At 32.3% G+C, this 13301-nt stretch overlaps 1 protein-coding gene across 1 annotated transcript; it reads left to right on the top strand.

Moving 5' to 3' along the window:
• Positions 1-3935: 3935 nt before the first annotated feature.
• On the top strand, positions 3936-13019 carry LOC148309946 (cytochrome P450 6j1-like). Its single transcript, XM_088259265.1, has 9 exons — positions 3936-4120; positions 6112-6276; positions 6796-6932; positions 7956-8086; positions 9187-9421; positions 11255-11476; positions 11568-11686; positions 11776-11902; positions 12460-13019. Exons 1-9 carry the CDS (start codon positions 3936-3938, stop codon positions 12639-12641), a joined length of 1503 nt encoding a protein of 500 aa, XP_088115391.1. The 3' UTR covers positions 12642-13019.
• The last annotated feature ends 282 nt before the right edge of the window (positions 13020-13301 follow it).

Below are 13301 nucleotides of genomic sequence, written 5' to 3'. Positions count from 1 at the left end.
AAAGGTGATCTTTTTTGCTTGTGCGTTTCGAGTGTTGTAGTGATATCTTGTAGATCCTGAGATGTAGTTTTCGAAAAAGCATCTATATTGCAAAAGCAATTCCGCAACATATGGGATTGCTAACTATTTCTATTTTTGTTAACTATTGATAATGACACCAGAAGAAGAATGTACAATATAGTTATATCTCTAATGCTGGATCTGTTCATTACTTGTAAGTAGGTAGGTATCAATTATCATTAAATTTATAAAACAAATAATATTCTCAGTTTTTACCCCTTACTTCTTAAGATGCCACTCATAAATGATGCAAGGTAATAGAGTTAATTTCCATGTCCTTGTAATAAATGTTTCTGTTAGACATGTTTACTATAATGTCAATATTATACATTAATGACATGAAATAAATTATATGACTTGCATTATCTGCTTACGTGCAATATGCAAATGATTTTTATTGTCATATAATGTTTTCAATGTCTAAATACTATTAGAGATATAATAATATCTATTATCATATTATCGTACATAATTATATTGATCTCATTTCTTGATTTTATTTACTTATTTAAACTTCTTGTACAAAATATATTTCGTATTATTTTTTGGCATCTCATCAAAGATGAAGAACCTGGAGATCTGGGCTGACGACCGTCATAGGCAGGTTTAAGTCATCACTTTACACACGTGTAACATTCACCCATTATTGAAAACAACACTACTCAAATTCTTGGAAGTTCTATATACATGAACCAATTTCGAAACGTTGTTCTTAAATCATCCGAACTTCACTAGAGACATCTATTGGTGAGATGAAAAGAAGCTTTTTTATTGAGCAGAAACTCTTTTATTAGTACCTATGTGAGATCCGAACCCTGGATTATAATCACATACATGAGAAACGCCAGAAAATATCATTCTCATTTTTATTATTTTGGTGTAAATGCCCAGACTTCCATGTTCTTCTTCATCTTTGATGAGATGTCAAAAAATAATATGAAAATAACTCCTATGATTAGAGATAATCCAGATTTTGTGAACAAGTATTTGGACACACTCAAAATGTAGTAAAAGAATATATTTCAATTGGCGGGCTAATTGCTGAGACGTAATATATTCCAACCAACCTAAAATAAACTAGTGATACGGGTCAAAATGAGAGGGCAGATAGTGCTTGTATAGAAGCCTTTGTCGAGACGCCCTTGCATCCATTAAAAGTCACTATTTGGTGTGCTTTATGGGCAGGTGGAATCATTGGCGCAACACGCAAAATGCCACACGGCGGGTGCCACAATAAATTTATTGTAGGAAATTTGATTTGAATACCTCTAAAAAAGACCCTATTTATATGTATAAACGTAAAAAATATATCGCAGTATGAATGAACAAATAATTACAATATTTTATATTACTGTAACTGTAAATTGATGAAATTAAGAAAGGTAAAGGAAGTACAAACAGGTAATGAGTTGAGGGGGGTGAGGTAGAGGAATTTAATGAAGAACGATATGAGGGACAGTTAGGGTCCCAAGGATAGTTAGTAATGTTTCAGGCATTTCTTGAAAGGCATCGGAGATGGTGTGTTTTTACATGAGGAGGTTTATTACTATTTACTGACATTGACAAGTGATTTCAGTTAAGATGGTTTGTTTATGTAGATTTTCTAAGCTTTTAAGTATCATACCTTACACTATTTAACAGTTTGTTTATTATTTTGTATTTCAGTAAAAATTAACATTTTTTCTGGTTTAAATGTATAACATTTGTGACATCTCAACAAACATGAAGAAGAATATCGAAGTCTGGGCATTTACACGGTTTACGACCTGTCATAGGCTGGTTAAGTGATCACTTTACACACGTGTAACATTCACTATTCTACTTGTGATTGACAACCACGTTACTCAATATTTTGGAACTCATACATATATCATAAATCTCATGACGCTCTCATGACGCTCTCATGTTCGAGTTCATAGCAGCCATTAATGGTTGGTTTGTTAAAGGTTTTATTTTGCAGAGAACCATTTATTTGGATGGATTATTTCACATACTGGGAAATGCCTGAAAACCTCATTTTCATTGTTTTTTTTAATGCAGTTTATACTTTGACAATTTTTTTTAGTAACCCGAATTAATTTTGAACAAGTATTTGGACACACTCAAAATATTATGAAAAAAATTATTACGATCATCTTCGTACGATAATTGTATTTTCGATATATTTTATATTCATTTATTTATTTATTTAAACTTCATGTACAGAAAAGAAATAAGTACATTGGCGGGCTTATTGCTAAAAAACAATATCTTCCAACCAACCAAAATTTCACGCATAGGCTATGCGTATATGGGATTTTGTTGTTGTATATAAACATAAAAGTGCCCTCATGTAATGTTTGTGCAAAATGCAGATACAATAGTTTGTCTAGAGAACGACGATTACATTGATTACATATTGTTATTTACCTTCTTAAGTTTCCTGTTTATCAGGGTGACCAAGCGTTATGACTACGGGTGCGATATTAATATTTATTTTAATATTGGATGGAGTGTAGTTTATTTCTATAACCTATTTGACGTTTACATTGAGTGCACACATAACAAAATAAAAATCTCTACCATAGGAGATTGTAACTGTGAACATTTTGTAAAAAAAGTACTGAATATTGTTGATAATTGACCCTTACAAAGTGTATAAACTTTGTAAGGGTCAAATATCAACGACTTTTTTTTAGAAATGGATACAGTTAAAATGTGTGTAAAGTGATCACTTAAGACGGTCAACGTCAGGTCATAAGGCATGCGAATGACCAGATTTTATATTCGCTTATTGTAAAAAGGTGTTTCATGTTAAGACGTCTATATATTTCGCTCCCACGAGTTAAATCTAGGATTTGAATACAATAAATATATAGTGTAAATAAATAATAATAAAAAACATAATAAAATATGACATGTAATTAAATGTAATGAAATTAGTAATTACTTGAATTTTGGATTTTTTCATAGCTTTTTTAACAGAAATATAAGGTTATTTAAAAAAAATTTATGACACCGTTTTCATACATTAATTATATAACAAAAAAAGAGTCTAATAACGTCTTCTTTAAAAAAAGTTGTTAGTTAATTTCGTTTTTGGATTTGATCACTTAAATCTAGCAAATTTAAAGTCCGCCTCCGTTGTGTAACAGTGAGGGGGGGGGGGGGTGAAATTAAATATTTCTGATTTTTCACTGTAATATTTATTTAATATTACCCTGGATTAGTCCATGAAGTGCAAGAGTCATCATCTTGCCTTCGTGTAAGTAGTGATCAAGAGAACACTGACTCAATACGATGCAATGCCCTCTGTACCTTTGGGTGCGGATAAGGGTTCGGAGAAGAAATGTAATCACGTCAATAAGTGCACAAATTTGGTACCGTATCAAGTGTTTCTGGCTTCTATATATTTGATAATTTAATGTCAAAAACTTAAGCTGGAAATCAATATAAACTAACATAAAGTCATAAAGGACTTCAATACTAATGTATTGAAGATTTTGGCGCTCAATATTGTTTGATTAATAATAAAACCGTACTAACTTATATGATAAGGACAATTTCTTTAGTAATACTATTTTATATTAAAAGGTTTCCAAAATCTATGCTTTCAGCAGTTTTAGCTTGTTAGTTACTTCCGGTATTGGAATTGAATCCAACTTTTATACAGAAGTGACCGTTTCCGCACAACTCTCAGATTTATGGTAACCGTATCAATCAACTACGTATTTTGTTAAACTCACATGCAATATAAACAATGACATGATTTTATATTTAAATAGGTTTATATTTATCGAGTTTCTTCCTTATTCTTCAGTCTATCTTGATCATTCCTTTTCAATAACAGTAACAGTAAATACGTATGCTCTAAAACCCTACCGTTGTATTTCAAAATGTTCGTTTTTATAATATTGAGTTTGTCGTGCTTTTTCACTGCCTACTTGTATGTCACGAGACATTTTAATCATTGGAAAGATCGTGGAATAAAGTACCTGACGCCAACTCCGTTTATTGGAAACCTGGGACCGTTATTAACGTTGAAATATTCCATCGGGGATTATTTGAGGAAAATATACGAGTAAGTATTTTTATTTAAGTACCTACCTACATAAATAGGGTAAAAAAAAGAATGTTGTTGACACCGTATAGTTGGCGCTACTGATTTCGTATATAAACAGTAACATTTAAATGAGAGAATGTTATAATTCAAAAAAAAAATATATGAGTATTCCAGTTGCAAACCACGTTATGCCAAAAATCAAGCTTTTTAGCCAATGGCGGATATCGGTAGAATATTTAACCTTCTACCGATTTGCGCTTTTTTTTAGAGATTTTAGAAAGTGAACTGTCGATTGGCATAGGGAGTTTTGAAAGAGTATTGATTTTTCTACACCATTTTATACCTAACTTAACGAGTTTTGGCAGATTATGTTAAATATGGACGTTGTTATTTTTTAATTTATTAGGCGCCATTAGCCAAAAAACTTAATTTTTCAACATAACGTGGTTTGCAAGTGGACTACTCAAATTAAGTATTGTATTTTTTTTAGTCATGAAAACATATTAGTAACAGTGTAGCAATTAAAAAAATTAGGAAAAATGATTTCGTGTATTTTTTCTAACTTTGTTAAATAATGTAACTTATATTTAAAAAAAATTTAAAATGGTTTATATTTTACAAAGTTTAAACACAATATTTGTTTTTAATAACTTAACTCTTTGGTACTATTTTTCCAACCGTTTACATGTTATGGAAAACGCTGTGGATATGGATAACGTGTCTATCAATACCCGAAAAAGACAAAGTATTTCCCGAAACAGGTTGGAAAAACAGTACCTAATTAAAGTGGTTAAAAACAAAGTTTTTGTTTTATTTAAAAAAAAATGTACATTTTTATGTGCCAATAAGTTTCGTAATATATCTGTAGGATTGCGTAAAACATAACATATATAACTTTTAACCCAAAAAAACACCTTACGATGTCAATAACAATGCTCTATTTACCACATCTATTTTATAATTAATATTATTGCGCCATTGAAAATCTTATCAATGTCATCTAACGTCATACTGATGGATACTCAAACAATGTTTATAAATATAATCTCAAAGGTCAATATTATTCATGTACATACCATAAACAAATCAGAGTATGTATTAATTAAAAAAGTTTTATAAAACGCAGTATACAAAACAGTATCTTCCGCACTCGTAGAGAAGTGGTTGGTACGATTGGCTTTCGTGCAAAATTCCATATCTGGGGTTCTATTACCAGGAAGTCCAAATAAACATCAGTGTTTCCCCGTAAACGTCAGTGATACCCGTACTCGTACTACCTGTACTACTCGTACTACCGATACCCGTACTAGTATGTAGTAGGTACCTCTGGGGATACGCGTGCCACTAATTGGGAAACACTGCCGTGTACTGATAATATATACTAATATTCTAATAGAACCTTGAAGATAATTACAGATTTAATTGAATATACATATATAATTCCTGCCTGCATTATCAGTTTTGCTCTATATTTATTACACTTACCAAAATTAATACAAGTGTAAAGAGCAATGTTACTTCGAACCCTGGTCGAAATACTTATTTAAAAAAATACTCTGTCGAATTAATAAATTAATAAGAAATATATACTTTTAAAATCTAACAATATAAGTTTGAAAATAAGAAAAAAACTTAATCAAAACTTTAGTCCGGAGCATACAGTTGTATGGAAGGGAAACGTGGACTATCGGGCAGGTAGTCAGAGGTGTTTGAGATGTGGTACTACTGGCGCATGTTGGGGATTCATCGGTCAGAAGAAATAGGGAAAAACGAGGTACTAAGCAGGGCTGGGGAGTCTAGATGCTTACTAAATAAAGAAACACATAAGCGAACCAAATGGATAGACCATAATATAAGATAATCATATATTATGAAATTGAAATATTTGTGAGAATAATTAAAACACAATTTTTTTTCTTTTTAAAAAGAGAACCCACGAAGAAGAAGAAATCAATGTAATCGTGATACAGTAAATCGTCATGTAAATTTAATTTATTTTCATTTTGTAGAGATCACGAGGGTGAACCGTATGTAGGGATATTTTTGGCTGATAAGCCCTGCTTGGTCGTGAGGGATTTCAATTTGGTTAGCAGAATTTTGAAGCAAGATTTTAACTATTTTAATAACAGAATAGTTAACATATCCAAAAAGACAGATCCCTTGGGAGCAAAAAGGTAACACAATTATATATATAAAGAAAATGTTTATAAATTTGAATTCATCTGTGATTCTCCCAAATAATTTACCATTAAAAAATAAGAGAATGCTGAATCTTGAATGAGAAAATAAGAGAATAAGAGAATGTTGTTTAAAGAGTCTTAATTTTAAGAAAATTCATACATTTGTACTCTATACGTTTTTACAAATGACACCGGATTTATTCTCCCCACAGATGATATTGTATATAAATATATGGAGAAGGCCATTGATTTCATTAATTGATTCGGCAGTCACTTTGTGATAATATCTATCCATTTTAAATTTAAAATTTACTTAGTAAATACCACAATTTCTTAAAATCTGTTGATATGCGTATTTTGATGCATTCCGCACCATTTACGGTGTTTGAAAATGATGCGGAATGGATCGAAACACGTGTCACAAAAGATTTTATGAAATGGTGGTATTTACCAAGTAAAACTTAAATTAAAAATGATTACATTGATCATAATGCAGTCTTATTATTTTTATAGTTTGTTTTCTATTCACGGGAAAGAGTGGAAAAACACGAGAGCGAAACTTTCTCCGATATTTACGTCAAAAAAGCAAAAAAATGTGTTCGACGCTATGTTGGGCGTGGTTCAAAAACTGGAAAATAAAGTTGGCAAAGGTATGAAAAATCATTTCAAATAAAATTACTATGCAAAACTTACTCTAATTTTGTTTTTACTCTCAAAAAAAAAAAACAATACTTCACGTGGATGAAGAAATTATGGCTAATATTTTCTTTCAATACTCTAACTCATTATCATGCCGCTTCTTCGCAGGGGTAGGCAGAAAGAATAGAATGTCACACCAATCTTAATTTATTATTAGATTAAAAGTGTCGAAAATAAATACGAAGTGTCAGTGGATAATATAAATCTATCACACCAATCTGTCTTTACAAACTATCTTCGCCTTTTCCACCATTATACATTTCATCATACATGCCTGACGATTATTCCAACTGCTGACCTTACCACCATCAGCTATTTGAAATACTTGATCATGCCCAATTTCCTCGGTCTCTTCCGCTTCTATTTCCAAGTACATCCGTCTTTTAAATTTGTTTTACCGTTCTTTCTTTACTCGTTGGATTTACATGCCCACATCTTCTAAACAGATTTTTCTTAATTTTATCGATAATGCTTATTTCAGCCTTGAATTATTTCCTTCCATCACTGTTCGAACATCAAACATCGTTTTTCCGAAAAATCGTCTGAGAGATCGAATTTCGACTGCATTCAGTCTACTTTCATCCTTCTTTTGCACTTCCATACATTAGAGTTGGAACCAAGACAGTACAGGTTTTGTACTGCCAGTTTAGGTTTCGGTTAAAGGTTTTTATTTGCTATTACTGATTTTATTACACCATTTACTTTGTTCCCGGCATTCACTCTCCTTTTTCTTTCTTTATCTAAATCTCTTGTTTCTCTTCTTCGCATTTCGACTGCAATCAGAAGTCAAGATGGTTTTGAGGTTCTCGCGTCTACTGGGTGCACATTAGGGACTGTATTCACACTGAAGTGGCTCATATGTTCTCATTTGTTGAATTTCTGATGCTCCATGACTTTCAAATTTATTGATTTGATTTTCAAATGAAAATTTAATTTTCAGTTGAAATTGTAATGATGTGTTTCATGGTTTTCAGAAAATACGATTGAAATAAAAGAATTGTCCAGTTGTATCGCGTCGGATATGATATCTGACGCAGTGTTCAGGATGGATGGGAAGGCCATTGCGGAACCTATGACAGATCCCATGCGGAAACTGGGAAACCGAGTGAGTAATAATACGGATATTCAGAGTTTTCAAAACCGGCAGATATATCAGATATTCAAATAAACTGATAATGCTTTAACACTATACGAGGGCTGTTCAATTAATACATAGGCTGACGTCATAAAGCAGGGGTTTCCAACCTTTTTGTACTCTAGAGCACATTATAAAATATCGGTAGGTTGGCGGGCATCACCTATTTTTGATCGACAGTCTGGCTCGCAGCTAGACAAGTTGCGACAAGTCAGCAAAGGATCCACTCATACATACAATATCGCAAACCTACAAACGTATTTTATAAACCTAGGCACTCAAAAAATTAAAACTAAGAAATAAATAAAAATAATTAACATTTTTCATAAAGGTCTAGGAAAAAACTCTGTCCCTGTCGAATAGTGGCGGGCGCATACCAATTTCAATTCCACGGGCGCTATGGTGCCCGTGGGCACGGGGTTGGGAACCTCTGTCATAAAGTAAAATATTGTTTAACAATATTAATATTATTTTTTACATTAATATTTGACATCTCAACAAAGATGAAGAGAAATATGGAGTCTGGGCATTGACAGGACTTACGGCCGTCATAGGCTGGTTTAAGTGTAAGCATCACTTTACACACGTGTAACATTCACCAATTCTACCCACAATTGACAATCATACTATACAAATTCTTGGAACTTCTAGGTACTTACTTCTAGATAACACAGTTCTTGAATTCGATAGACTTCGTGAGAGACATCTACGTTTTTTTTAAAAAAATATTTAAGCTTGTAATTTGACCAGTTAATTAATTTACTACATTTTGAGTGTGTCCAAATACTTGTTTACAAATCTGGATTATCTCCAATCAGGAGTTATTTTTTACAATATTTAATTTTTTAAAACCTGAATAGGCTAGAGCGTTGTCGTGAACGTTGTTGTTTCATCAGCTTTGAATGTTTGAAATTTTGAGTAGTGTGGTTCTCAATAATGGGTAGAATGGTGAATGTTACACGTGTATAAAGTGAACAATTAAACCAACTTATGACATGTCGTAAGCCCTGTGAATACCCAGACTTTGAGATAATATTGAGAATTTGAATATATTTAAAAAATATTTTCAGCTTTTCGAAGAGTCAATAAACCAGGGATTACGGAGCAACATGCTCTTCTTGGCACCCGAAGCAATGAATGCCCTCAATATTTCTCTCTTCCCGGAGAGTGTGTACAAGTACGTCACGAAACAGGTGACGGAAGCCGTTGAGAAGGGGTCAAACGAAAGGCCGGGAGACTATTTGGACTCTCTCTTGGATTTAAGGAACAAGGGATCCTGGGAAGGGAATGACGGTGAAGTTATTGGTAAGGAAAATTCTAAATTTTCTAAATCTTCGCAGATTATTCAACCGCGAATTTACAAGCGACTGTTTTCAGAGATGAGGACATTTGAAAATTCGATTGTAATCGTAAATAATGTGAAGGTCGGGAATGGTGAAAAATCATAATTAAAGTGGTCAGCCATATTTGGTTTAAAACTAAATGGTATATTATTATATAAAAGAGAGAAATATTGCAAATAACATAATATAAAATAATAAGTGATTCTGGTGAGATGATGTGAGAAGACTGTTTCATTGGCAATCGCAACATGGCGCTCGAGTGCTGCCACTTCGCCCACTCCTTTCAAGAACGTCATAAATCAAAAAACTTGATTTTTCAGGAGAACGTTTTTAAAGTTTCAAAATATAATACAATGTGTTAAAAATAAATATCAAGCCACTTATTAAACTTTTTCATATGCTACAGATCTTTTTAGGCAAAACCTGAAGGTTTTTTGTACATTCAAAAAATATTTAGTGTATTTAAAAAAATTATTAAATAATATCTTTTCTTCAAAATGCAAAAACAACACTTTCTGCCCTGTATCGGGTAAATATTAAGTCAAAAATATGCCTCTTTTGCTGGGATATAGTACATTTTCTGGGCATTCCGAAAACATGCACAACTAAAAATTAACGATTTTTGATTTATGACGTTCTTGAAAGGAGTGAGCGACTTGTCCAGCCCATCTATGCTCCACAAGTAGGTTTATGATGAGGTTGGAGTTCTTCGTCTGCCTCTTTTGGGAGTCTACCAATCTATGCCTTGTTAACCTATCCCAGAATAGTATATGTTTGCTGAAGCAAATATACCACTCGCGCTACAGTTTCAGCATTACTTCATTGGGGCCCTGTATTTGTGTTTATATTTCTTGCACTTCTCTATGTGAACTTATACCACAGTTCACTTACGTAATTCAAGGTACATAAGACTTGAAATATTATATTCTCTGCAAGCCTAGAGCAGTGGGGAAAAGAGTATGTCAGCATATTGAATCGTACGCAATAGGTTCGATAAATAAATAAGGTCGGTCCAAGAACTAATTCTTGAGTCACTCCTAAAGAAATCGACGTGCCCTACGTAAAGTTCTCTAACCACATTTTATGTTATCAACTGACCGTAAATCTACAAATATGAACAAACAAAAAAAAATACGCCTAATTTTCAGGAGTATAAGTCGATATCCACATCGAATTTTCGAAATGAACTGAACTCCTAAAACGCTAACTACTTAATTTTGACAAAGCATAAAGTTTTAAAACGATTTAATACATTATTTTATCGTGTTTTTAATGTATAATACTAGTTTAGATTTTCAGATAAAACCGTTAGTTAATAAAAAAAATATGTTGAAAAAATCTTCTTAATTCTCTCCTTTAAAGTAACAGATTTGCAGATAGAGTATTTTACGTAGGGGCCGTCGAAATAATCAATATAACACTCTAACCAATGCTATCATCAGGAAACGCGAGAACTTACACTTATGCACAGCGCTAATATACCTTTGTTTTATATTATTTTTGACATCTCATCAAAGATGAAGAAGAATATGGAAGTCTGGGCATTTACGGGGCTGACGACCGTCATAGGCTGGTTTAAGTGATCAATTTACACACGTGTAACATTCACCAATTCTACCCATTATTGACAACCACACTATTCAAATTCTCAAATTCTGCCCAGACTTCCATATTCTTCTTCATCTTTGATGAGATGTCAAAAATAATATGAAAATAACTCCTGTAATTGGAGATAATCCAGATTTTGTGAACAAGTATTTGGACACACTCAAAATGTTACCTTTGTTTTGTTTAGTTCCCAATGACGAGGTATTAATTGGACAAGTGTTTATGTTTTACACGGCTGGATTTGAAACCGCTGGAAGTGGAATAACTTTCTGCCTCTTTGAAGCTGCCAAAAACATGGATTTACAAATAAAATTAAAATATGAGATCAAAAATGCTTATGCCAAATGTGACGGAAATCTTACCTTTGAAGCCCTAAATGAGATGACTTTCATCACAAAATTTATAGATGGTAAATATAACTGAATATCAGTAATATTTTGTTATGAATGTGACATAAAAAATGATGATATTCATTGTTATTTGTCGTTTTCAATTTCTAGAATGCCTGAGGAAACACCCTCCTTTCCCATTTATAGACCGAGTCTGTTCGATGGATTACACAATTCCCGGATCTAATGTTGTTATCCAAAAAGGAACCAAACTTATGATTCCTATGTTGGTACGTATTTTCTGGAAGAACTTAATAACTATTTAATAAATAAATGGATTGATTGATTGGATATGTAATTTCGCCTTCTTCGTCCACAGGGATTACAAAACGACAGTAAATACTACGAAGAACCTGATAAAATTATTCCGGAAAGATTCGATGATATAAAAAAAGAAACTGAAACACCATATTTACCATTTGGAAATGGACCTCGCCAATGTTTGGGTACGTTCACATTTGAGAAAAAAAGTTTGGTAATTATTTTTCTTTTGCTTAAAATTGCATGATAGAGAATCAAAATGTATTTTTACTTTTTGTAAAATAAGTTTATTTTCACTCTTTTCTGGTCTTGCTTGCATGCTTTAAGTTGGTGCTTTTGGGGTGGTGTGATCAAAAATTTACCTTGATCAGGTCATTTTCCTTGCTATTAGTGTGAACATGGGTGCTTGTCTAATAGTGTGTACCACCTCTATATTATGTTTAAGAAGTAAACGGTTTTCTATGTAGGAGTTTTTACTGCTCTCTGTCCGAAGCAAAATATTTAAGATTTGAATACGACACATCTGCATTTTTTAGCCTTTCCATGTGATGCTGATTCACATTTTCCTCCTCCCATCTTTCAATTTTCCCCATATTAATGTAGTGAGGCAGTAAAAAGTTTTATTTCTTTTTTAAATGCTTGTTTAGTCAAAACTTTTATGGTCTTTATTCCACAAGTGCGATATAAAATAAATAATATTATAAAACAACGAATATGTTCTAAACGTCGTTTTTCATTTCAGGTATGCGGTTCGCTTTGTTAGTACTAAAACTATCCCTGATAGGGTGTTTAAGAAATCACACCCTTACGTTGAATAACAAAACACCATTGAAACTAAAGAATAGTCCTCGAAGATTTGGTTCTACCCCCTTACCAGATGTACTTTTGGACGTTCATCTTGACGTTGATAATAATTGGAATTGAAAACAAATATTCAGTTAAAAATTCAATGTCGCATCCACAATTACCAAGAAATATGCCTTACGTATCCCAATACATTGTGTGGACAGTTTGTGTTTAGGCTTTCTGATTTTCGCTTCGGTATGAGGCGGCGCAAATCCATTCGGCGTCGGTCTTGACAACTAATCAAATTATACGAAATTTTAATAATAAGAATAATAACTAAAATATTTTTTAAAATTAGAATTTTACTTGGTAAATACTACTATTTCTTAAAATCCATTGAGGCACGTTTTCGATGCGTTCAGCATTAATTTTCAACACTGTATTTATCGAAACATGTATCACAATGGATTTTAAGAAAATGTGAATCGTTTCGTCACATGAAGCGTCATTCCGAAATTTGAGTAATATGGTGGCCAATCATGAATAAATGGTGAATATTACACATTGTATAAAATGTTCACTTTAACTAGTCAATGTAAGAGTTGTAATTATTGGCTTATTTCATATTCAATAAAAAATTATTTATATATGTTGAGAAAATCATTGATAAATTGCCTTAATATACGATATATTGGAATAATATATAACCAAAGTGGAGGAAATCCTGTATTTATGAACAAGGATGTGACCATAATAAAAATTTAAAAAAACTGTGAATTGCTTGTACAAATTTAATGC

The sequence above is a fragment of the Brachycentrus maculatus genome, unplaced genomic scaffold (genome assembly GCF_059751285.1).
Source record: "Brachycentrus maculatus isolate JH-2025_06_01 unplaced genomic scaffold, ASM5975128v1 h1tg000115l, whole genome shotgun sequence".
Taxonomy (NCBI): domain Eukaryota; kingdom Metazoa; phylum Arthropoda; class Insecta; order Trichoptera; family Brachycentridae; genus Brachycentrus; species Brachycentrus maculatus.
Note: the sequence above shows the minus strand (reverse complement) of the source record. Positions and strands in the feature narration are given on the sequence as shown.